At 40.6% G+C, this 27,582-nt stretch overlaps 1 protein-coding gene across 1 annotated transcript in view; it reads right to left on the bottom strand.

The window, feature by feature from the left end:
- Window positions 1–5,518: 5,518 nt before the first annotated feature.
- grk6 (G protein-coupled receptor kinase 6) overlaps window positions 5,519–27,582 on the bottom strand; it is a 62,803-nt gene continuing 40,739 nt past the window's right edge. Inside the window, exons 5-16 of the mRNA XM_083986251.1 lie at window positions 27,164–27,264; window positions 22,246–22,338; window positions 18,459–18,522; window positions 16,306–16,446; window positions 14,424–14,614; window positions 14,271–14,308; window positions 11,036–11,125; window positions 9,949–10,157; window positions 8,801–8,938; window positions 7,165–7,302; window positions 6,642–6,776; window positions 5,519–5,673 (exon numbers count right to left, since the gene is read on the bottom strand). Coding sequence (XP_083842377.1) covers window positions 5,623–5,673; window positions 6,642–6,776; window positions 7,165–7,302; window positions 8,801–8,938; window positions 9,949–10,157; window positions 11,036–11,125; window positions 14,271–14,308; window positions 14,424–14,614; window positions 16,306–16,446; window positions 18,459–18,522; window positions 22,246–22,338; window positions 27,164–27,264 — 1,389 coding nt within the window. The 3' untranslated portion in view covers window positions 5,519–5,622. The remainder of the gene's footprint in view (window positions 5,674–6,641; window positions 6,777–7,164; window positions 7,303–8,800; window positions 8,939–9,948; window positions 10,158–11,035; window positions 11,126–14,270; window positions 14,309–14,423; window positions 14,615–16,305; window positions 16,447–18,458; window positions 18,523–22,245; window positions 22,339–27,163; window positions 27,265–27,582) is intronic.

Below are 27,582 nucleotides of genomic sequence, written 5' to 3'. Positions count from 1 at the left end.
ACAAGATAAAACAGCACCGACACCGTCCACAGCTCTGTGCTTTATAATGATAATTAGAGTGGTGGAGACAGGTTGTGGTCACCAGAGCTTCTCCATCCCATCAGCTAATAATAATAATAATAATAATAATAAAATAAGCTGATTAGAAGGTAAAATTAAACCCAGGAGGACGACTTGTCCTTGTTCCACCTCTGCTGCTTGGCTACAATGATCCACAGTCATTATCTGCTATTATTAAGATTGCTTCAGATTGACTTTATTGTCATTGAAAGAATTCAATGAAATTCACGTTGCTGGACCAATGTGGTACAACGTATCACAAGATAAGTATTAAAACACATGAAGGACATGAAAAGGATATTGCACATTGTAGGGCGTATCTGTCCTTAAAGGACAATTGCGGGCAAATTCACCTCGGGGCTGTATTTTCCTACCATTTTAGGTCTAAAAGAAGGAATGTAATTGCTCCTGTTTTGCAGTAGTTGTGTCTGTCCCCGCATCGCCACGGCAGCAATGAATGGGAGCGGATGGAAGTTCTGCTGCTTAGGCTGTTTACATCCCTCAAAGCCGCAATTTTTTTCCACAGACAGCGTCAGATGGCTACTCAAACATGCACCGAGAAGTTTAACTTCAAGCAAGTCAAGAGTTGATATTCCTGTAACGGGAGCTTCCGACTGCACGTGAACACACCGAACGCGTCAACTTTGAATTAGATCTAGTTTTACAAACATGTCGGCTTGCTTGAAGTAAATAAACTTCTCGGAAAACTACATTATATTGAAAGCTGAAAATGTTTAAAAAATTTTAAGCGATGGCTTCCAGGGAGACTGTTCGCGTCACGTGTTAGAGGAAGTTAGCAAAAAGTACAATATCTAACAATGCACATATTTAACTAACACCTACAGTAGTTAACACACATGGCAGGACAACTTCCTACTGCTAATGATCCATAGCAACTCTTTCGAAACAAAAACCAAACAGTTTGAATGATGATGTATTTTTTTTATACACAAGCGTAAAGTGTTTCATGAACCAATGTGAGACAGAATTAGAAAAATTAAATGAACTAAACTAATCTACGAATCAGACATTTATGAATCAAGGCCGTTTCCTCTACGACTCACTCAGCATTAACGAACCAACAAAGCTGCTCTAACGCGGTTAAACAAACAAAATAAACAACAGCTTTGTGTATTAAAAGTTCAAAAGGACCCTATGCGCTTGGTTTTTGGAAGTAAACACAATGAAACAATATTCTTTTGAGACACTTGGAAGAGTTTGTTGTTTGATATGCTGATATCTCCCTTTAGCTTCACCCGACCCGACCCGACCCGACCTCACCTCACCCGGATCCAGAACCACAACCAACGCAGGAAAACCATCGTCTGGTGTCACACTTTGCTTTGAATATACCTCTAGTTCCTGATTGGAGACCATCGCTTTTAATGTGTGATTAAGAAAACAGGTCCCAGACTTAAAACTTCAAATCAACAGTGCGAATACAGTGTTAGTACCATTCATAGGAATAATGAACAAAACTGCAAAAATAAGACATAAGAAACAAAAAAAGTTGCAATAAAAGGGAATGATTCTTTAAGGCTGAACACAGTAAAGGAAACAACATGGAGGACAGAGCACAGCAGTTTAACCCCTTCCGACCTCCCAGTCTTTATAAAAATGAGTCCAAGAGTCCAGAGGTCAGTGGTCAAAAAGGTTGAGGACGGGAAGATTTATTCTTTCAGTCTTTCAGTTGTCCTCCTCCTCCTCCTTCTCACGGAGACAATCCTCGGATAAACACAAGGAGGTTTCCACAGAAGACAGGAAGTGAAGTGAAGCGAAGCTGATGCAGTGGCAGGCGTCACATGGCTTTTACGTGCACGTTATAAAGTATAAAAAAAAGAGGCGAGCAGGTCCTTCTAACACCCAAAGGCACCGTGGATGGGATGGACTTTGTCTTTACGTACGTCTGATGATCCTGGATGAACTGGACTGGTTTGGTTTCAGAGGCGGAGCAGTGACAGAAACTTTACACAATGAAACCTGAACAATGACTCATCAAAAAGGCTCTTAGTCACAACAGTCTTGATAATTGTGGGGATTTGTGTTACAGTGATGGGCACTTATCGTTATCTAATGACAAAACAGGAGATAAATCAGTCGTTATATATTACTCATTTCAATTGTTGCTGCACTTTAAAGGTCAGTTCACTTAAATTACTGAGTAACATGTCTGAACGTGTAGCCTACTGTAGATTCTGTTACATTACATTTCCAAAAACATTGGGCTTAAACTATAAAGAGGTGAATCTAAACGGCTAATATAAAATGCATGTGTCGTTTCTGAATCCACATGTCCTATGAACTGGCTTTACTCTGTGACTTTTAACATTTCATTAGACGACACAGCGACACACAAACATTTGAATGTGAGTGTGAAACATGTTTTCTCTTTGTAAACTGGGTGAACTGGCCCTTTAAGAGTTTTTTTCCTTCCTCATCATCTCTGATGCCCAGCGTTGGTAAAAAGTCTCTGCAACTTGAGTTATTTGGTTCATTCTGGATGCTCAGATGCACAAATATCATCATTTATTAACAGAGGGACAGTTGAGGGAGAGCGCCACACACTTCCACCATCGTTGTGTCCAGGACGAATGAGAGATTTAAAGAAAAAAAAAAAAACAGTAGGCTATAAAACAAAAGAAAATGTTTTTTTTTTTTACAGCTTGGATGGGACTTTGGTGTCAGTCTACACAAACAACGTGACAGCCACTTGTACATTCAGAGGTATTTCATCTTAATAGCTGCTTCAGCTATATCAGAGGCCATATTCTTAGGAGGAAGCCATTATTGACTGCAACAGTACCAGCTGAGGCATTTCACTGAAGTGATGATCAGACCAGCTTCAGTCTTTGAGTGACGCAGGGTTCGAACCCCGAGGCTTCAGTTGCTCTCGTTGTCATTTTTCTGTGACTTTGAATCAGAAAACTTTTAGATTTTTTTGTTTTGTCTTGAACTGTTGATACTTCACTAGTAAAGTATGAAATATAAATAGATATAGGCTATGTTATATTAAATCCAAAAAGGTGGAAGTGCTGCTGGACTTTTTTTTTTTTTTTTTTTTTTTTAAGCTCTGGGAGTGTTTTTCTCAAAAGTTTACAGTTTTACACAAAAGTGCAAAGAAACATTAAAGGCACACTTCATATTAGTCTTCTTTGAATTTTTTTTTTTTTTTAACTTTTGCTTGTTTTTTTTCTTGTTTGAAGCTTTTTATCCATCCTTTTGTACAATGCTTTTCCTGTATAAATTGAAAAAGTAATAAAGATATCCTTAAATAAAAAGCCATGGCCAATGCGTTGCGACCACCAACAAAGAAAACCATATAAAATAAAGGCATTTCAATAATGTTTTCACTGATCCTGCTCCTCCTTGAATGTTTTTTTGCACTTTTGTGTAAAACTGACAGTCTAATCACTATTGCTGTAAAGTAATAGGAGTATATTATATTTACTTTCCTTTTGTCTCTTTTTCTATATTTTTCTTTGCATCTTTGTCATATATAGTTAAATATATTGTTACATTCTTGTATTCAATTGATCAACTTCCTTTTTTTTTTTTTTGACTGGCTCACTGTTGAAGACACACTCTGGTGGTGAGTTGAGGAACTTCAGCACTTTGTTCTTCAGTGATACATTGGCGTCATATTGGTTGTTTGAGTCCCCCAGTTTCCACTGAGAAAGTTCCTGGTAAAATTTAGGAGGTGGGAACTTTACAGGACCCGTCCTCTCGCTGCAGAGTCGGACCCGTGTGAGACCCAACGGACTCCTGAGGCAACATAATCAATGTGCAACTTTCTGATAAATACACTTTCACAACAACAATGCGCTGAAATGTGGGTTGAATGTTACAAATGTCATTTTCCTCAGAGGTTGCTGTGGGTCGCCATTTGCATTTTGTATTTTATATACACCGATCAGACATAAGGTGATGACCACCTGCCTGATATTGTCAAATATTGGACAACAAACTGCGCTGCACTACTGTATGTGTTGTGACACCTTTCTATTTCTATTCTGATAGATCCTGACCCCTGCAGACCGACTCGAAACTTGGAGAATCTCCCAGTTGAAAACTCAGATTACTGACTTTAAAGCGTTCAGGACGCACCACCCCAGAATAATCAAAATAAAACATGTTGGAGTGGGACAAACGTTGCATTCAAAGTGCTTCACGTAGTTTAAGGCATTAAAACATTACAAAGGGCACAAAAACAATTATTTAAAAAAGAAAGAAAGAAGCATTTTAAAATAATGAAACAGATCATTTAGGGGCGTCGTTTAGCTCAGTTGGTAGAGCAGGCGCCCCATATATAGAGGCTACAGTCCTCGCTGCAGGGCGGCCCTTTGCTGCATGTCATTCCCCCTCTCTCTGCCTCCCCATTTCCTGTCTCTCTCCACTAAAAACTATCAATTAATGGCAAAAATATACTTAAAACAGAAACAGATAATTTAAAATCTAAGATAAATAACATTAATTTACTGTGTTCCACAATATCAGTCTGTAACCGTAAGTAAATATTGTAAATTTCATAACATTTTAATGTATTTTGGCATTAAAAGTGCGTTTTAATCAATGTTTTACCAGTTGACAGTGACGTGGTTCTTGTTGTGCGACGTCAGACAACTGATTCTCAGAGAAGTCGCGTAGTTTTTTTCTCTCTCTCCGACTTTCACGAGGTGGCATTTGATTGGATTTTTTCCAAAACAACATCTTGACCCACTAAAAGGAGCCATGATGAAGCGTCAGTGTTCATCATCATATCGATCTGATCGGTGCGTGTTGACGATACGGTTTTAGTTTCACTTCTATAAATAGCACAGTGAACTTCAGAGTCACGTTCTGACGGGTGAAGAGCAACTGAAGCCGCCGACACGACAACTACAAGTCGATTGTCTCCATCACAAAGAAACAACCAAACAAAAAAAAAACCACCAACAACAACAACAACTTTGTTATAAAAACACGTGGAGCTGCAGAGTTCACCGCTCCGACGCGAAGCCAAGGAAGAGGAAACGCAGCAGTGAGGTCACAGGAAGGGAAGTGGTCATCGTTCGTTTATTCGTTCGTTCGTTCCCTGGACAGAGCGGGGTGATGCAAAGAGACGAGGTGAAGCGTCGCTCGCTCCTCCGGTGCCCTCGAGCAAGGCACTTACAGCAGGCGATTGATCCAGCGGAGCAGCAGCAGCAGCAGCAGCTCCTGCTTCGGTTCAACAACGTTCCCATGGAAACGTAGAAGTGGACGAGTGTGAAAGCGAAGAGGCTTCACTGTACATCAACAAAATAAAAACTAAGAGTTCATCTCCGGCCCTCTGATCCGTCTCATGATTCGTCCACAGCCGATATTCAAACCTTTTCTCTCTCTTTTCTTTTTTTTTTTTTTTTAAATAACATTAAAACTTTATGGCTATGCTGAAAATATACATTCTGACATTTATGGAGAGAGAGAGAGAGAGTTAGAGAGAGGGAGAGAGAGAGAGAGAGAGTACTGTCTCAAAAATACAAATGTGCAAAAGTTGTAAACAAATGAGATCCTGTGTGTGTGTGTGTGTGTGTGTGTGTGTGTGTGTCACAGCCTGGTGGGCTCCTCGTCACTGTCACTGCAGTTACCACAGCAGTCCTGCACAAAAAGACAAACACATTCAGTTCAGTCATGCATGATTAAAAAATGTTTATTGCAGCTTCATTACACATTTGAGTTTGGCGTCAAGGCTCCGACTTCATCACTCCCTGAGAATAGGATTTCATTAAAGAATATGGGAGTGATGAGTGACTATCTTAACCCGGAGCCTACAGGTGGATGCTGGGGCAGAAGATGAACAAAACAAAAGGGAGATGGAGGACAGAGTGGACCGTAGGAACTCTGTCCACCGCCAACTAAAGCTGCCTGAACAAAGGATCTATCTAAAGGAACAGGAGAGGACCATCAGTCGCCTACACCCCAAACTAAAACAACAGAGCCCAGCGATATAACAACAGAGACAGAGAGAGAGGAGACTGGGATGCGCAACAGAGGAGGCAAGGGCCAGTGTAACACTCCTAAGTAAAGTAAATGTATATAATAATCATGTTTATTTTGTTGCAAACCAGTGAAACTATGATCTTTTCTTTTGCACAGATTTGAACTTGCTTCCAAACTTTTGTCCTCCAGTGTAACTGTGCGTTCACACCAAAAGCTTCCAAAGCGTCAAAACGTCAATTCATTTTCAATGAGAGCCCGGCGACCCTGAGCGTCAAAGCTTCCAAAACGAGAAGTTGAGCCCTGGTTAACTTTAGGGTAATTAGCTATGACGCGGTTCGACGGCAACCTGTCAGAATAGAGACGCCCGTCGGGTCCTTTTTTTTGGATTTCGGCTCCCCAATGACCAGCGCGATCGAACGAGCGACCAAAGCGGCTGAAAATATTTGCCGTTTTGGAAGCTGTCTTGTCTGAAGCTCACCCTCGAGCGTTCTTGACACTTTGGAAGCTTTTGGTGTGAACGCACAGTTACAAGAACCAAACCTTTTCGTTATTATTATGTTGTGCTGTGAACTGTAAATGAATCAGATTTATCGTGAAGTTGCCGTGTTGTTGTTGTGATCTCCCACCTGTCGGCCGAAGAGCCGCTGCAGGAGTCCCTGTTTGGGGGGAGGGGAGGGCTGCCCCCTCCAGTCCAGGTCGGGGGGAACCGCCCCGTCCGGGTAGAAAACATTCAGCTCAGTGAAACACTCGGTGTCGATCATCTGCAGGAGAGAGAGAGAGAGACGGAGCGATGAACACGATGCTGCTGCTGCTGCTGCTCTTCTTCTTCCTCTGTGGTGATTTACTATCGACTTCACGTCACGTCAGCGACTGGAAACTCAATTTTCTGGTTGTTCGTTCGAAATGGGACGTGATTACGGAGACAAAGACTCGTTCTTTCTCTCTCTGGTTGTAAATAGTTTGTGGGCTGTTATCAGATCAGGCTATTTATGGTTCAGGAAAAATGACAAGATTGTTGTTCATCATTTCCCCCTCATGGTGGAATTACTAGGATAAATAGGAGATGACAGACAGATCGGCTGTGTGTGTGTGTTTATGTGTGTGTTTATGTGTGTGTTTGTGTGTGTGTTTGTATGTGGGGTCACTTGCCTCATTTTGCCAGGGAATAGAAACGCTGCCCGTCGACACTTTGCTGTAGAACGACTCGTCTTTCGGCTCCAGCTCCACTCCCTTCACCGTGGAGAACTGCTCGATGTCCAGCACGTCTTTACAGTAGATGGCCTGCGGCTGCAACGCACACACACACAGACACGATTTATTCAACCACAACACAAATAAAGAAGCATATTACATTCACTTGTTTCGGAGATTTCAAAATCCCATGAAAAGCTCCCACCTGCAAGTAGCATCAGGACTGATTTCAAAATAAAGGTGCTACATCAGACCTAGGTAGTAATAGAGTATCTTTGATCAGACTGCTCTGAGTGAAACTCTCTGAGGTGGAGCTCTGTAACAACGGGTCGTCTCCTTTCAATATCAATCTGAATTTACAGGGAACAGTGAAAATAAGATTAGTCAAGATCAGTCCTTACACACTCTCACACTTGCTGTAGTATATGTAGCACAAAACAATGCCGGGGAGAGTAGAGCATTTACATATCATGGAGCCATGATGAAGTGGTGGCTGACTTGACCGCAGCAAAAAACATTACTCCAGGAAAACAGAGCTTTTTTTGGTGAATAGGTCCATCATGGGTCAAGGAGCAAATCTGAATCATTAAATATAAATGAGATTTTTTCCCCCCTATGAAGACTGGTGCATGTGGTTTGACACTGGCCTCGGTGGTCGGCTTGTTTGTTTGAGGGCAGGTTCATAAAAGAAAAAAATACTGATCTGATTTGCACCGAATTTTGAAATTCAAAAATGTTTTAAGTCTCATTAAAGTTTGGTTGCAGATAGAGAGAGAATAACAATTACTAAATTATAAATGGCATAAGTCCTGTCATCAGCGTTATTATTGCTCAGACCTGTGTGCTACTATCAGGGATAAACACAAGGTGCGTTTCCATCAGCTGTTTAGATGCGCATCGAGATGTATCGCATCGGAAAATTATGATGGAAACGCCGTGATTTGAATTAAAATCCCCTGATTCGCACAAACTGAAATACGCTCGCTAGGGCCGGGTTTTGGTTGATGATTCGAATTAAGTGTGACGTAGCGCACTTTCACCCCATCTGCTCCCGTGTTTGCAGTTCACTCACAAGACAACATCAGGGTTTCCGCACCCCCACGGCAAAATAAAAGCCCCCACACACCTTCAATGATGTTACTGCACTTCTTCATAGTTCCTCCTCAATAAAACGAAACTTATCAACCAGCGCATCCAGCGTTTATCATTAATAAAGTCTGTGGCAGCCGCGTCTCTCTCTCTCTCTCTCTCTCTCTCTCTCTCTCTCTCTCTCTCTCTCTCTCTCTCTCTCTCTCTCTCTCTCTCTCTCTCTCCCTCTCTCTCTCTCTCTCTCTCTCACACACACACACGGGTCGCATCATGAAGGTAATAAACATATGCGCTAAATCGCACTAATGTGTTCAAATCAGACCGTCAGTCCGTCCGGGGGGGGGTGCAAAGTCCGTAGATGGAAACACACACGATTCGAATTTCTTTTAATGCGCATTTCCCAGTAATTCGAATCACTTTGGATGGAAACATGGCTACAGATAGATTAATGATGTCATGACTGCTCTGTGGTGACATCATCAGTTCCTCGTGTACGGACACTCACGTCGGGGATGAAGGGCACCTGCAGCATCCCGGCCTCCAGCCGCTTGAAGTTGATGCAGCGGAAGATGCAGTGGGCTTTGACCTCGGAGGCTGCGGCCCCCTGGCAGCCGAGCCGCTCGGTGGGGTCTTTGGCCAGCAGCTACAGGGTTAAAAACAACGACAACAACGAGGGGTTAAAAACAATGAAACAGTAGAAAGTGGAAAGTAAAAGCTGCAGAAGGAGGTCGTGTTGTTGCTTAACCCTCCTGTTGTCCTTCTCTGTTCCCTTCCTCCATCCTTCCTTTCTCCCTTCCTTCTTTCCACAATCCTTTTTCCCTTCCTTCTGTCCTTCCTTCCCTTCGTCCTTCCTGCCTTCTTTCCCTTCATCCTTCCTTCCTTCCTTCTATCCCTTCATCCTTCCTGCCTTCTTTCCTTCTATCCCTTCGTCCTTCCTGCCTTCTTTCCTTCTTTCCCTTCGTCCTTCCTTCCTTCATTCCTTCTATCCCTTCATCCTTCCTGCCTTCCTTCCTTCTTTCCCTTTGTCCTTCCTTCCTTCTATCCCTTCATCCTTCCTGCCTTCCTTCCTTCTTTCCCTTTGTCCTTCCTTCCTTCTATCCCTTTGTCCTTCCTTTCTTCTTTCCCTTCGTCCTTCCTTCCTTCTTTCCCTTCGTCCTTCCTTCCTTCTTTCCCTTTGTCCTTCCTTCCTTCTTTCCCTTCATCCTTCCTTCCTTCTATCCCTTCGTCCTTCCTTTCTTCTTTCCCTTCGTCCTTCCTTCCTTCTTTCCCTTCGTCCTTCCTTCCTTCTATCCCTTCGTCCTTCCTTTCTTCTTTCCCTTCGTCCTTCCTTCCTTCTTTCCCTTTGTCCTTCCTTCCTTCTTTCCCTTCGTCCTTCCTTCCTTCTATCCCTTCGTCCTTCCTTTCTTCTTTCCCTTCGTCCTTCCTTCCTTCTTTCCCTTCGTCCTTCCTTCCTTCCTTCCTTCTTTCCCTTCATCCTTCCTGCCTTCCTTCCTTCTTTCCCTTCGTCCTTCCTTCCTTCTTTCCTTCTTTCCCTTTATCCTTCCTTCCTTCCTTGACCCATGAGGACAACAGGAGGTTTTGTCTGTGAAACTAAATGAGCTCAGAGAAGAAGAAGAGAACTTGGAAGCGACGGAGAGAGAAACGACCACCCACCATTTTGCAGAGGGACTTGGCGTCGTCGGAGAACTTGCTGGAGTATTCCTCCTCCACCTCCCTCACCAGCCGCTCCACCTCCTCCCTCTTGATCTTCTTCTTCCGCTGCTGGAAGGGCGACTGGCCCTCGATCATCTCGTACAGCAGGCAGCCCAGCGCCCACCAGTCGGGGCTGAAGGTGTAGCGCTCGTTCTTCACCACCTCCGGAGCTGCAGCGAGACCACGGAGGCGATTAAAGTTATAATATATACACACCGTACTGTAAAGGTGCATCTCAATAATGAATTAGAATATCATGGAAAAGTTTATTTATGTCAGTAATCCAATTTAAATAGTGAAACTAATACATTATATAGATCCATTATTACACAGAAAAATACATTTCATGTCTTTATTTAGTTAATTTCTTTTAACTTTAATGATTATGGCTTCACATTTAACTTCAGTATCTCAAAACATTTTAATATAACAAAAGACGAATTTAAAAAAAAGCATTTTTATATATGTAAATAATACTGTTCTTCTGAAAAGTATGTCCATCTACAGTATAAGCACTTCTGGAAATTGACTTTTCCATGATATTCTAATTTATTGAGATACACCTGGTACCGAATCGATGTGTGGTAATTGAACTTAAAAAATAGTCAAAAATTATGAATTTTGGATAAAATAAACAAAAGTTTTAAATAAAATTCAAATAAATTCTCTGCCTGAACACGGCCAAAAAGAGAGGAAGGGTCATTTGTTTATTTTCAGCCTGAACCAGCTCCTCCGGTCGGGGTGAGACAGTCGATATATTTGTGAGAGACAGAGAGCGGCACAAAGAGGAGGAGACACGACGGTGCGTTCAGGTACCGACATGTGATACCGTTACCGTTGATTACGTGAATCGATACTGAGGGAACACGGTCGGTACCAAATAAAAGTACTGAATTCGTAATTGATGTAGATACAGATTAAATACATAATTCAGTAATACAGATATATATTTTTTGCACAGAGCGGCTTCTGTCCGATGCAGAGATGGTAAAATAAAAACATCGTCTCCTGTGTCTCTTCTGCAATCAAAAGGTCAGAGGTCACTTACCCATGTATCCCACCGTTCCCACCCGGCCCTTGATGGTTTGTCCCTCAGGCACGTGAACAGCCAGACCCAGATCTGATATCCTGATGTGGCCTAAACACACACAAAGACAAATATAATAATGAAACAGAGAGAAAATCTCACGAGTCCTTTTTGCCAGACAAATTTTAAAATTAGGAAAAGATTTTTTCGATCCTGAAGAAAAAATATGAATGTTTTTTATGATCTGTCTCAAGACTCCAGTCATTGAGGTCAAATACGCAGACAGCAACAAAATAAAATAAAATAAAAATAATCTGCTATTTATCAGCAGCTGGAAAATGTCTTGAATTCATCATCGTCTCCTTGAATCTGCTTTTTTCTGCAGCTTGAAGGCAGCGTGATGCGTTCATGCGATTGTCCAGGAGCTTTACTCATTAATGTTGTTGTTACCAAACATAAAATCCTCTTTGTTTTCTACTTCCTGTCTGATTCAGTCTGTTGTTTGTTTTTCTGTCTTGTCATAACTCAGCAGAAGTTTCCTCCGTATCCAAATACAAAAGTTTTCATCATCAGCGACTTGTTGCCGTCATGTGATCGAGCTCGAGGCCTCGCAGCCGTTTGTCAGGCGTCTTGTGATTTATAGAGATTTCAGAGAGCGAGTTAAAAAACACTTCCATCAACTTCTCTGTTTATTTCCTCTCAGTTTAGTTTCCAACAACAACAACAACTTCTGTAAAACTAAACTCAACACAGTTAAAAACATCAATTAACACAAACATATGAAAAATTAACAATAACTGAATAACACAAATTAACTGCAGCAGATTCAAATTGACACTGAACGTTTTTTTTTAATCTGGATTATATAGATATTTACGTAGTATAAAAATATTCTATATTTACATAGATGTTTCTCTAGTATATTTATATGGATGTTTATATAATGTATATGTATATACTATATTTTTATATGGATATTTGTGAAATACAGATATGAAAATACATGAACCATGATGAATTAAAAAGGGGTAGGAATTTATAAAAGTTTATACTTTATACTTATACTAAAAAAAGTTTATAGTACTTTAGTTTTTTTAATTGTTCTTTTTTATTTTTAGACACGTTTTAAATGAATTCATTCAGCATTATTGACTTCAACAGTTTATAAACAGTATTTATATCTGTCTCTGTGTTTTGGTGGTTGTGTGGTTGAACCCTGCGGAGTGAGAGCGCCCTCTGGTGACAGACACCTGACTCACAGCCTGAAGCCGTCACACAGTTCAATCAGGTCACACTCGATCGGTAATCAATAATAGTTTCTATATCTGCTTAATCACATGTAAACACATCTATCTTGCGGCCACAATCAATATAGTTAATCATTACAATCACATTATTACTTATAACTAATTATAATCAGCCAAAAGTGCTTAATTGTTAATGAAGCACTGAATTTGATGACATATTCATCAATTAACTACATGTGTTTAAAGAAAAACTGAAGAAAATAATTAACATATATTACAATTCCTATTTTTGGAATAATTTTGAATTTAAAAATCTAAACTGCAGAAAGACTGTCGACTTTGAGATGACGAACTCTGAATATTTTGCTTTATTTCATTGTCCCTGGTGTCACGGTTCATAAAGAACAAGCTCCTGCAATAACATCATTATCTATTTATTCACTTTTTAGGGTTTGGTTATAAACATACAGTATGTTTATATTTGCACTGGAGAAACTTTTTATCTTTTTTTTTTTTTAATCTCATTGTTTTTTCTTGTCTTGGTGTCAGAGACGTTGAGACTTTGTGAATAGACGCCTTGTACTTTTGTACTTTCAGCGACACCAAACCAAATCTACCAAAAGGGTAAAAATAAAGTAACCTGAAGCTGAACCTGACGAGTCTGACGTCCTCTTAACTTAACTCCTCTGAGCGGTCGTTTTTCAACCATGAGACATTGATTTGAGTTTGTGATGTTTGTAATGATTCTCTGAATTTTATTTTGTTAATTTGGTTATTTAGGGATAATGCTTAAAAATGCTTAATGCTAGGACACAACACACTATAAATCAAAAAATAAACCTGCAGACCAGTGTCTTTTGGTCTGAAACAAACCCTGGTACGATTCATTTGTGGTGTGAATGCAATCCAAACCTTTTCTGAACCAAATAGGGGATATAGATAGATATAGATTTATATAGGGATATATGATGCGTTCAAGACAACTCGAAAGTCGGAAAAAAACGAGCTCCGAGTTGTAAAAAATGAATTGAACGGCGTCGAACTCGGAAATTACAGGTTGGAAACTCGGGTATCATATCAGAGCTCCGGCTTTCCGACTTGACTTCACAACAACATCAAAACATGGCGGCCCTCGTTTTAAACGGTTAGAATTTAGACATCTTAATTTATTTGTTGAGGTTTTAATGCATATTTTTGTGTATTATTGCAGTAGCCTATATGAAATACGTTTATATTAAGCTGTGATTGTTGTATGGTGTGAAATTGCAGTCCTCGTATGTGACGGAAATAACGTTTAACTGTTATCAAGGCTGTAACATTATATGTGCACTCATCTGCGGCGTCTCCTCTCCTCCAAAATAAACATCATTTACTGCTGCATTTATTTTTCGTATTCAGCTATGAGCCACAATATGCCAAACTTCCTTCAGGTATCCATGTTTTTTTTCTCCCGAGTTCCTGCTGCGTGAACGCAATGATGTCGGAATTCCGAAATTTTCGAGTTGGGATTTCCGACCTCCGAGTTGTTATGAACGCAGCAATAGTCCAGAGTTTACTCGAACCGACGTCATTTAGGACATTTTTACAGCCTAAACAGTCCTGTATTGAATTTGCCTGGGGCGCACTCGCGTTCGCGGGATGCACGCGGATGTGACCGGACTTGCCTCAATGACATTGTTTGGAGTAAACTCTGGACTATATCCCTTCAGGACACTTGGATTGCAGAGGATGAGCAATATGGAGGAAGATTACAAGGTTTTTGTGTAGTTTATGGACGTTTTTGTGTTGGGTGCTATTACTCTCATATAAAGTTTTCGTTGGACTACGAACCGGCCTCCCGGGTCTCCAGATGCACTTTGAGTAATAAAAAACTACTCGGAGTATTCATCAGCATGAAAATGAATTTCATTTTTTGGTTAACTATTCCTTTAAGCTCATGTTTGAGTGAAAAGGAAAAACGCTGCACCTGCTGCTCTGTGAACTTTAATTGTGTCAATGCTGCGACTCACCGTGGTCGTCCAGCAGGATGTTCTCTGGCTTCAGGTCCCTGTGAGACAGAAGAGGAGGAAGAAGAGGGGAAGTGAGGAAGGACAAGGACAAGAAGAAGAAGAAGAAGAGGAAGGAGGTATTGGGTGTTTGAGGCGTATAGATGTGTCGCCCACCTGTAGACGATGCGTTCTCGGTGCAGTTCCTCCAGGCCGCAGCAGATCTCTGCAGAGTAGAAGACGGCCCGGCGCTCGTCGAAGCCGGCCTCGCCCATGTGGTAGATGTGGAACTTGAGGTCGCCTCCGTTCATGAGCGTCAACACGAGGCAAAGGGCGTCCTTGGTCTCGTAGGCGTACGCTAGACTCACCTGAGGAGGAAGAATGAGACGTGACAGCGTTAAAGGGATAGTTCACCCAACATTCAAATTGCACTCATTATCTACTCACCCTCATGTCGACTAAGTGCTGGGAGAAGTTTCAGAGTCCTCCGTGGAAATGCGAAAAAAATTAATATTAAGTCTATATTTCAAGCTTGTTTGCAGCGGAAGCTCCTCAACAATTTCTTATTTCGGGGCTTCAATACAAGAGGGACATTACATACGAGCAGCATGGAGGTATTTGGATGTTTTTTGGTGTGTCTTTTTGTTACGAAGACAGTTGGTATCCATTTGCAACCGTTATATGGACATGCACTGCTACGCCGAGACCGCCTGTAACTCAGAGAAGCCACGGATAACTCTGAAACTTCTCCCAGCCCTTAGTCGACTTTGAATTTTGGGTGAACTATCCCTTTAATAATAAAGACGTCCGGTCGCGTATTTCCACGGCGAGTCCTCTGGGACGCCCCGGGCCTGGGAGAACCCGGGACAAACGGACTGACGGCGTCCAAATCAAACAATCTGAGCCCAGGACACACACAGGACAAACAAACACACATTGTTGTCTTTTAATTACTGCTACCGTTAATGTCACTGACCGAGATCAAACCTGGGAGGAAACGTGACGAACTTCACGATTTAAATCCTTTTTTTGGAAAAAGGAAACAGGAACTTATTTTGTTTTCTAAATCTGTAAATTTGTTTTTTTTTTAAAGATTTATGTTTGTTTGTTTGTTTGTCGACAGAATAATATGAAAGAATGCGATAAAGTGAGGGACCAGTCACCATTCACCACGCTAGTAATAATCATGTAACATTAGAGACGGAGAGTTGTTTTAGAGGCAAATGCAGCCAGAACTACATCCAGACACGGCTGCTGCTGGGCGGAGGGATTTCAAAAGCACAAAGTATTTCAGAGTATTTGCTTCATGTGTCGTTATGTTACATAATTATAGCTTATTATCTGATAGTGTGGTGAATGTGCAGGTCACAACTTGTCCACCAGAGCGTTTGGGAGTTGTTGGATTGTGTATTTGATGAGTTTGATGAGAGACAGGGGACCTGTACTGTTCACCTCCATTGTGTTCACTGAGCAGCTCACGTCTCTGCCCTGCCGATCTCAAAACAACATGCACCGATAATTAAAGGGATAGTTCAACATTATAGGGAGTCATAGCAGTAGGTTCATTACCTTTAATTGTCAGTGAAAGCTACTTTTAGACCTGCACATTCACCACGCTATGAGATAATAACAGAACGTTACCAGACAGAGTTGGTTTCGAGGTAAATTCATGCAAAATCGCTGACGCACGTTCCCGTTGGGGGCAGTTTTTCAGTAAGCAGTCTCTGCATTTACCTCTAAAACAACAACAATGCTCCATTATTATCTCATAGCGTGGTGAATGTGCAGGTCACAACTTGTCCACCAGAGCGTTGTGGAGTTGTTGGATTGTGTATTTGATGAGTTTGATGAGGGAAACCAAGAAATCCCATTAGCCTCCGTAGCGTAGCTCTGAGCAGTTCACGGCTCTGCTCCGCCGTTCTAAAAACAGCTTGCACCGACAAATAAAGGTAACAAACCTATACTTCTAAAACTATAGCGATTATGGTGAGAGGAGGATCTGACTTAATGCTGAACTGTCCCTTTAAAGTGCCCCCTGTAAACACTTGAACAGACTCACAACAAATCGACTGTTGACTTTCTCCAGGATCTGTTTCTCGTTCAGCGCCATGGACTCTCCTTTCCTCTTCTTTATCCTCTTCTTCTCCAGCTTCTTACAGGCGTACATCTTCCCCGTGGCGCGTACCTGACATGCACACACCTGCGGGGAGGAGGAAGAGGAAGAGGAAGAGGAGGAAGAGGAAGAGGAGGAGGAAGAGGAGGAGGAGGAGGGGGGAAAAGAGCCTCATGAGAAGATGATTTATTTTCCTTTACACCCAAAACGACATACGTGTAATAAAAGGACACAATGCGCTCTCTGAATGAAACAGAGGCCGTCTCATCGCGGCCGCTCATGTGACCTCACAGCAGCAGGAAAACAAACAGAACTGTGATTGTGAATGATTTAACGTCGACGTCGAGGCGACGGCCGCGCACATGAAGAAGAAGAAGAAAGAAGAGGAAGGGAGAAGAAATCCCCTCCTCTTCTATTAATAATCAGATTCTATTTCTAACTCGAGTCACTTCAAACACAGTTTAACTTTAGTTCACTCGCTCCGTCGCAGAGTTTCACACTGAATCCAGCAGCTGATGTGGATTTTCATCAAGATTAATTAACCTTTAATTAATTAATTAATCCTAATTAGTTTGATCACTGTCTGTTGTATTAAACAGAACAGGATGTTTCACTGAGATCACAGTGGAAAACTAAAAAAAAAAAACATGAGATAATAAAACTAATCCCGTGATTGATGCTGGAACTAATCCTGGGACAAATCCATAAACTGGGCTCAGTTGTTCAAAAGGTTCAATCTGGATCAAAATTATCTGGATTTAATAAAAAAAAACAGCCTGTTTTTCCATCCAGGATCATGTAATCTGTCTTTACGTTCATCCCAGTTGTTCACAGCGAAGTTGGATTGGATCAGTCTGATCCAGATACCAACGCTTCTAGATTACCAAATCCAGTTTGAACAACACAAACTGAGATTACAACATAAGACTGGATCACGTGATCGAATCTGATCTCAGAATCTGTTTTTTAGTTTTTTTGAACAATAACAACCCGTTTTCAAGATTTGATCCGATCCATTTTCCAAAATTCGATCAGATTACCGGTACTTTTGAACAACTGGACCTTGCTGCTGATCCTGGGACTAAACCTGGGATTGATCCTGGATTCTCGATCTTACGTTGTAGTTTGATTATCGTCGAACATGTAACTCAGACTGAGACTCATCTTGTGACCCGATCTCTCGCCCGTCGTCGTTCAGTCAGTTATCGCTGGTACAGATGAGACGCAGCAGCACAGAGCGAACCATTCAGAGTCTAATGCATAATGGGATTTAACTTTAACTTTTTTTTTTTTTTTTGCAGATGACGGAGCCAAGAGAAGATTTACTTAGCGACACCACAGCTGCAGCCGGTCCAATCAGCTCTAATCACAACAAACACATGCCACTGCAAAATTAAGGCTGGAGGTATTTTTATCACTGAAACGCATTCTTTCTACCTCGTTCTGTCTGTACCGTCTGCGTCCAGCGTGAGGCGCCGTGCACTCAGACCGCCGCTGTGCCTACAAAGGTCAGGACTCTCAGGCCCTGAGACGACTTAACGAGTCTAATTGGAGGAAAACGCAGGAATGGTGCAGCTCGTTAGTGCCCAGTGCAGCGGCGCCTGCAGCATTAACGCAGCATGAAAAGCTTCATTTATTTCGCTTTCAGAGGTGAAGCGTTAAAAGGAGCAAAGCCGGCGTTTAAATACGTTTAACCATGAGTTAAAACAGATTCATGTGAGCGATATCGGTGATAACGAGTCAAATAAAAAGACTTGTGTGTGTGTGTGACGTGAATCCCATCAAAACACGACCTCATAAATAAACAGAACAAACGTGCAGGAGGTTATCTGAGAGGTTCAAGGCCCTCGATGTGAAATCCAATAAACAGCCGACAAATCGCATAAAAAATACAATTTAGTCTATTTGACCACAGTCAGTCGGCCGTAGGACAAAGACAGCTGCTGTTTAGCTCAGTGTTCACTTCAACCTTGATAAAAAAAAACAACAACAGTGGAAAGGAAAATGCTAAAAACAACTGTCCCGATGCGTGTCTTCTCAGCCGTGGACAAACCACATGATAATTAATCAGGTTTTGTGAAGTTGCAGTGGACACTCACCTCTCCGAAGCCGCCTTTCCCTAAAACTCTGTACTGTCTGAAAGTGTTCTTCGTCACCGGCTGCCTGTCGGACACACACACACACACACACACAGAAGATTCATTAAGGACACAGAGTTAAAACTTATTAATGTTTGAAAATGACAAAATGGAAGAGGTTTTGAATCAGGTGGATGAAAACTAGTGGCCCAACACGGTGAGTGTTACCTGAGCCCAGATGGGTCCATTCATGTGGTTTCATCTTTTTAGGACTTTCTGCACAATAATCTGTTTTCCCAGTGCGTCTATACAGATTTATCAGCTTCATTTCCTTCTGTTACTGCATCATCATAGAGACTGTGTGACTCTCTCTTCACACCAGGCTTGTTCAGTTCACTTGAAACAGACTTTTTCCTTGGTGTGTGGACCTTTTGGGTCGGTGTGAATACAAACTACCGGACTCAAGAAGTGAACAGAGACGACCTCTTCAGCTCTGACTCTGTTCACTTATTTGGTCTAAAATGAACCCTGGTACGATTCGTTTGTGGTGTGAATGCAATCTGAAGCACCTTTTTTTGGATTCAACAGGCTTCCGTTGTTGTCAGAAAACGTAGAAATCATCGCTTGTTAGCAACGTGCCAGGCAACTCAACTTCGTAGCCAACTTGATCCGTTCTCTGCTGATGAACCCGGCTGTTGTAACTGTATAGTGAGCATTGATGAAGGCTGTACAATCAGGAGGTTGTGCAAGTGCGACTGGAAATACCAAATTAAAAGTGCAGCGATAAACACATGCATGACCTCTGTTGTGTAGTTTTTACGCAAGATCCCACCGATAATTTTAATCCAATGATTGAGCAACTGTGGGCCACACAGGCTTTTGTTTACAAGTTGGTTCACTTGTAAAAAACAAAACAAAAAAAAACAGCACCAAGTAAAAAAAAAGTTGGTCCGCACCAAAGCAAGTGAACTATCAGACTTTCCTGGTGTGAATACACCCCTAAGTCATCATGACCCTTCAAGTTTCTATTGGACACAGATGTATTAGATCTAAAACTTCACTTTCCTCCACTTTTTGTCGCCATGTTTGTTTTTGACAAATGTAGTGATCTGGTGGTCAAACAGATTCTGTTTGTTTCTTTGGTTGTGATCATTGAGCTTTTTTTGTTCAATTTTCATCCTAGTCTCAGGAAACAATGTAGAAAAAACAAACAAACAAAACAAACATGTTAATGATGATTATGGAACATTTTGGTTCCAATCCAGAAAATAATTAGTAGGTCCTGATGAAATTAACTCTAGTTTGTCTTGTTTCTTCTTCTGATGTGTTATACAAGGTGTGATATAAACACATTGAGTTTTTTTAAATTATCATTATTATAATAAACATAAAAGTACTCATGGCTGTGTTCAAGCTCTAGACAATAACACCCCAGCCCCAATACAACCACACACACACACCCATTCATCAGAAGTTACTCCCTGTGTGTGAGGCAGCGCTTGGCCCGGGACCAGAGACAGGACGGGACACGAGTCCCGGTGTCGAAGCTGCCGGTTCATGATGTTCGGCTGAAAGACGCTGGCTCAGATCTACACCTGTGTTGTGTAACAGTATAAAACGTTTTGTGATTCACTGAGGTTTTAGTTTCCTTTGCTCCACTCGCCTCGGCCCAGGGGGAGGGACGACGACGCTGTGTGTGGTAACTCCCTAAAAATACCAGTAGAACCACAAACCAGGATCCTTGAATCTACATTTAAGTGTGAGGAGGAGGTTGAAATCCCCTCACCCGGTGTTTTTATTTTGTTATCTGTAACTGCACGGAAGAGCATTAGGGCCAACAATGGAGATTTTTCTCTTTTTTTTAAGATTCTGAGTTAAAAAGTCAGAATTTCTGAGATAAACAAATTGAATCGAAGGTGCATCTGGTCTGACCGATGCGTTGCAAACTGATGAAGCCCCTTGGATAAGAGGCGAAACGTCTTCCTAGACAAATACAAGTCCACTTGCCTTTGATTCAGTTTGTTGCCCAGAGATAACAATGACCTGGATGAATGAGAATATCCATAGAGATATTTCTGAGATAAAAATCTGATTTTTTAATACCCGCCATCACATTCATTGAGATATATTAATGTTTTCAAAACTTGAAAAGATTCAACACTTAAAGAGATGTTCTGTATCTAAATTTAGGCCTTGACTTACAACCTCCAGACACTGTGTAAGTTTACTGTACATCTACTTTGTTGCCTATGACTCTAAACTTCGTCATGCAACTGCTCTGGTATATATTTTATAATAATATAATTTTAGGAAACAGCTGAAAACTTTTTTATTTAAGCAGGCTTTTAGTTAATGTCTTAAATTGTTTTATTAATTGTATTTGTATGTTTACTGTTGTATTTTATTTTATTGTGAAGCACTTTGTGATTTTTATCTGTGAAAAGTGCTATATAAATAAACCTTACTTACTTACTTACTTACATGTGAGACATTATCCAATCTTGTATCTTCTATTAATGTATGTGATGAATGAGTCATAATTTCGGAGAAAAAAGTCAGAAATTATGACTTTTAACTCAGAATCTTAAAAAAGAAAAACTCTGTTTGCCCTAACGCTCCTTCGTAGCCCTGAGAGCAGCAGAAACATTGACTTCATTAATGAGACCCTTCACTGACAGAAGCAGGAAAGTGAAGCCAGAGCTACTCAGCTCTCTGAGACGACGTGTGGACGGCGTTTACTGCACTTTCTTCATCTTAACGACCACTTAGAGCTTTTTACACTGCCACACACACACACACACACACACACACACACACACACACACACACACACACACACACACACACACACACACACACACACACACACACACACACACACACACACACACACACACAGTGATGGTATGTCATCTGGGCTCCAGTCTTTTTCTCCATGGATCGACCCGCCGACCTTCCGATCAGTGGACGGTCGAGCTGCTTTAAAGGTCCCATATAGTAAAAAGCTAAATGTGCATTGATTATAGATCAGCTCTAGGTTCTATATTAATACTGTGAAAGTATCAAAGCCTCAGTCCACAGAGAAATGCACACAACCTGTATTCAGAAACTGAGCCTTTAAACTTGAGCTGTCAGGACTTCCTGTCACTTTGTGATGTCACAACGAAGCAGATGTACGTTTCACCTGAAATCTGCTCTGTTTTGTATTGATTACCTGAGAAATCAGTCAACCAATCAGCCAATCAGAGAGCTGTGTGTCTGTGAGCAAACCTGTTGAAACTAAAACCCAGCTGTTTAGTTGTCGTGTGTTCACGCCTCAGAGAGTGAAGTCAGGGTGAGAAGAACCCACGGCCTCATGGGAAATTTCACGAGAACCCTGATCTCTGACAAAAAACACGACCTGAGGGAGATACAGGTGTTTCACATCTGCTACACAGCTTACTGTCTGATAGATAGATAGATAGATAGATAGATAGATAGATAGATAGATAGATAGATAGATAGATAGACAGATAGACAGATAGACAGATAGACAGATAGATAGACAGATAGACAGATAGACAGATAGATAGATAGATAGACAGACAGACAGACAGACAGACAGACAGACAGACAGACAGACAGACAGACATACAAGATAGATAGATAGATAGATAGATAGATAGATAGATAGATAGATAGATAGATAGATAGATAGATAGATAGATAGATAGATAGATAGATAGATAGATAGATAGATAGATAGATAGATAGATAGAACAAAGATAGAACAAAGATAGATAGATAGATACTAGATAGTGTGTGTTACCTCTCCAGCCACTTCCACTGGAGGAACCGGTTGTAGTACATGCTGTCGAGGTAGTCTGCGAAAGGCGCCACGCTCAGGTAGTCGTGGATCAATCTGAGAGAAAAAGGTCAAATAATTAGTCAGTTAATTCATTTTGATGATTCATTTATTATTTAAAAAGTTATTAATTTATCCAAATCATGTCTCAGTTGGGAGGATTTGCACTATTTCTCTTTTTCTTTTAATATCGTTTTAAAATGAAACACTAATAAACTTTTTTTTCTTCTTTTTTTCGGCCACATTTCCTAGTTTTACTCGAACGATGCTCTGTGGTCAGTCTTCGTGCTCAAACTAAACAAAATCAAGTTTTGTTTGGTTTAATCCCAAATTTAATAAACCTCACTGGAGAGAGGAGCTTCACTGTGTTTATGTTCAGTCACACAGGAAAAATATAAAACATCTGGATCAAGTGAAATCATTAAAAGAGAGGGACACACAGTTTAATCAATCACCTTTATCATCTATCATCACACACTGCTGCTGCTATTTGGCAGCCAAGACCAGAACTGGGTTTTTTTGTGTGAGATCTTTGACCATCAAATTCTAATCAGTTCATCCTCGCGTCCAAGTTTGTGAATATTTCTGCCAAATCCGAAGAAAAACATCACGCGCCCACAAGAATGAGACAAACGGACGATCTGAAAACAAAACAACCGCTGTTCTAGATCCAATCAAACCCTGAAGTGACATTTTTTAGTGCCTTTATTTTGCTCATTTTCAGTCTGTTTGACCTCAAAGTTGATTTGAAGCAATAATAAATATTGATTTTTGAAGAGTTATTAACTGTTGTTGTTTTTATTGTGATTACATTAACAGTAGTGGTGTCAGTTATATTATTGTAATGTTAAATTCATTTTCACTAGGCCTATCTTAGCCTTTCTTAAAGGGATAGTTCAACATTTTGGCAAATTGGCCCATTGCCATAATCCCTATAGTCATAGCAGTAGGTTCGTTACCTTTAATTGTCAGTGCAGGCTGTTTTTAGAACGGCGGAGCAGAGCCGCGAGCTGCTCAGAGCTATGCTACAGAAGCTAATGCGATTTCTTGGTTTCCCTCATCAAACTCATCAAATACACAATCCAACAACTCCAAAACGCTCTGGTGGACAAGTTGTGACCTGCACATTCACCACGCTATGAGATAATAACAGAACGTTACCAGACAGAGTTGTTTTAGAGGTAAATTCATGCAAAACCGCTGATGTGCATTCCCGTCGGGCGTTTTGGAGTTGTTGGATTGTGTATTTGATGAGTTTGATGAGGGAAAACAAGAAATCCCATTAGCCTCCGTAGCGTAGCTCTGAGCAGCTCACGGCTCTGCTCCAACGTTCTAAAAATAGCTTGCACTGACGATTTTTGGTAACGAACCTACTGCTAAGACTATAGGGATTATGGCAATGGGCCAATTTGACAAAATGTTGAACTATCCTTTTAACCTCAAGTGTGAATATAAACTATTAAAAAATGTGTTGGGTTATCAGCAGCGGCATTGGTTCTGAGAGCAGGAAGTTATCAGTTATCAGTATCGGTGCATCTATAGTTCCTCATTAACTGAGTAAAAGTAAAAGTTCACAATCACGGCCTCAGTCAGTTCAGGTATAAATGAACGTAACCTCGGCTGCTGCCTCACGCCTACGCAACAACCACCACTCAGCCACGGAGCCGTTAGAGGATGTTACTCAACGTCGTCCTGTTCCTCTCCATTTCTCTTTTTAGTTCCCGGCTCATCTCAGTCCAGACTGCAACGTCACTCCATCACATCTTTGTTCTGCATTAAGATTCATTTTGTAACCACGATCAACGACACGAGGCAATGAGGTGATGGTTAACGTCGCTCTTCTAACAAACACAAGGATGGAATAATATTTACTTCAACTTAATCCACTTATTTTGAGTTTATAATCCAGATTTTTGAGCGATTATTAATAGAGCGAGTTGGTAAATTATCAGATGAGTCATCTTATTGTTCTGTTGTTATTGCTGAGAGAACAGTTTACTTTTTTTTATTGGTCCACAATATCTCAATAACACCTTGATGAAACTTCTATTTTCTAATTTCACACAATCGGTTGATATTTTCTTTGACTATGATAAACAGTATGCAATCTGAGCGTTGGAGCGGTCTAGTTTGCCTTTTAAGCAAAAGTACAAATACAAAAATGTAAAAAAAAAAAAGAAACATAAATATTGTGAATGAGCAGCAGAGTAACAGTATCAGCTGTGTTTCTTCTTCTTCCCCTCTCTCTCTCTTTTAGTTGTGAGATATTTGATCATTTGAGTCGAAGCCTCCAACTATAAACGCTGTGAACGACTTTTTCTGCCAAAGGCCAGAGAAAGTTGAAAAGCGGCTGCTGCTCCGACGGTCGACAACACAACGGAGCGTTTTATGAGCGTGTCACATGTTCACATGTAGAATAGAAGAACGTCAGAGGTTTTTATGGCAGAGCTGAAATATGAGAACTCTAGTCCAAAACTAGTTAATGATAATAAAGCACTTTGAGATTTGTTTTAGATGTAAAGTGCATTACAAATAAAACGTATCAATATTATTATTATTATTATTAATATAACTATGATATAACCGGCGGCTGTATTATCTTAGCATTCATTTAACTAAAACACATCCCATGGATTTAAAATGAAAATACTTTATGAAGACATTTATTGTTATGCACAAGGTAATTCTATAGGACACAGTTGATTAGCAGGGACATCCCATAATAGCACACTGTGTGTATATATATTATATACATAAACACATTTCCACAGAGCAGATTATTAATAGAGCGATTAAGTGTCGACATAAATCTGTGCTTCTGTATAATCAGAGATGTTATATTGTTACTACACATCAACTTGTTGTGATTGATGTTGTCTTGTATATTATGTATTTCAATATTCATTATGTATTTAGTCGAACAAACTAAACTAAACTAAACTAAACTAAATTATGTTATCCTGGGAAGTCACGTTGTAATGTTTTGTGTTTTATTTCTAGTGTATCTTTATTTATTTTAATGTGTTGTTGTATGTTTGGGGCAGCTGCATCTCTGGTCTGTGCAACAATTTGACCCTTGGGTAATAATAAAGAAACCTTGACCTTGGCCTTAAACTATAAACTAATCAACAATAATATATGTTTTGTTTGTTTGCTGTTGTCTCCTCTGAGCCAATCAGAATCCAGCGCAGGTGAAGGCTCAGTCACACCTGTCACGTGACTCGAATCAGACTCAGGTCGCAAACTTGACAATTTAAGGACTCGTACACGAAGAACAAAGACCAGACTCGACCAGTCCTCCTCACCACCAGACAAAACAAAACAAAGAACAAAAAGACTGTAAACTGTAAATCCAGTGACTTTAACGCCACACGCAGACGGCGACTCGTGACTTCACTTCACTTGGACTCGAGCCTTGTGACTTGAAAGAGTTTCGAGCCTCTGAGCCACAGACAGAGACGACATTCAGGTCACGGTCGTCCTCGGAGGCGACGGCAGCGATGGCGACTGTGCGGAGTGGCCAGCAGCTCTGGGTTTTGATGTGTGTGACAGTGCAGGATTTCCTTTTTTTTTCTTTTTTTTTTTTTTACAGTGTCCGAGGGCAGAAACAGAAAGCTCACAGGAACAGTGACGCTCTTTATGTCCGACATGTTCTGGTCAATTTCATCAGGACACGTCGTCGTCGTGTAATTAACTGAACAAAACACGAGCAGGCAGGTCCACAGAGACGTTATTTACTGCATCATTTATAAATAATATAATAACTTTAATCTAATAATCTATGTTTTAATTAAATCATTTTTAAATGTACATGTTTTTTTTAACCCCTTAACACCCACTGGTCTGTGGGTTGTATGTATTAATTTATACATACATTTATACATACATATCATTTTTTATTTATTTTCATTTTATAATCTGCGTTTAACTCAAATTAATTATTTTAATCTTTTTTAATTATTTTTTTTTACTCAATTATGTCTATGTTTATATCAATTAAATTCATCGTTTACTATGATCTACATTAAAAGTACAATGTACAGTGTGAAATGCAATATGCTGAACACCTTCCCTCAGCCCTCGGTTTTAATAAATGATAATAAAAAAGTAGGAGAATAATTCCGTTATACAAATATTCTATGTATAAAAATACATAAATCAATAAGTAGGCAAATTAAATAAATAACCACTGTAGTGCAAACATCTTCATCAGTAATAAAACTCGTACATACAGCCACCAGGCAGGCTTTTGAAACCGTAAGTTACATCTTCAAGTCACGACTTACGACTTTGTAGCGTTCCACGCAACCCGTAACTCGTGTTTTTCCGACCTGTTGCCTGTGAAAGTCACCATAACGTCTTGTCAGCCGATGGAGTTAGCAGCCCCCGCCCTCGTCATGGATCTATTGGTCCTCGTCCCTACGTCACCACATTCACGCGCATCCCTTGGCTGCACACACAGCCCTTCATGCCGTTCTCTCTCCTCATTGGATAAAAATTGTAGGATACGAGAAAAGTTTTCTCCTCGGCTCAGAGCAGAGCAGAGTGACTGACAGATCTGTGTTTCAGTCCAAACACTCTATCTAAGTGATTGCTGTCGGAAGATATAACTATTTAAGACTTATATTAACACAAAAATATCGCTTACTTCTGCTTTAATATGTGTGTATTATAAATACCCAATAACAAGACATGGGGAATATATACGTATATGTATAAATCTTTGTTTATTTTCATTTTCTAAACTGTGTTTAACGCCAATAAATGTATGTATTTTATAATTTTCATTTAATTTTCACTTATTAATGTCCATGTTTATATCATATTAATTATTTAATGACCAAAACTAAACAAAGTAACCTGCCCCGCTGTGGGATCTTACTTGGTACAGTCCTTGAAGAGCTCCTTGCAGGCCTCCTGCTGCAGACGCTCGGTGCACTGAGCCTTCATGACGTCCTCCACCTCAGGCACGTGGTCGTCCGACTGCAACACAAACACACAGATTAAGGCTCAGGTTAAACGCCGTGACTCAGCTGCCGGATGACGGAGGAAAAGCCAAAAGCCGGATGAACTGGGTTTTTTAAAGGGAAAAGTGCTGCTGGGATGATTGAACGTCTGCAGATCTGAGCGTGTTCAGACTCGATGCAGATGATGGAGATACAGATACAGGTCCGAGAGACCGACTGAACAACCAAACCAAGCAAAACAAAACAACAACCTGCAGATACGAAGCTGCACTTTTAAATCACAGTGAGTGTGTGTGTGTGTGTGTGTGTGTGTGTGTGTGTGTGTGTGTGACGG

Source organism: Trachurus trachurus, assembly GCF_905171665.1.
Source record: "Trachurus trachurus genome assembly, chromosome: 14".
NCBI classification, from domain to species: Eukaryota; Metazoa; Chordata; class Actinopteri; order Carangiformes; family Carangidae; genus Trachurus; species Trachurus trachurus.
Note: the sequence above shows the minus strand (reverse complement) of the source record. Positions and strands in the feature narration are given on the sequence as shown.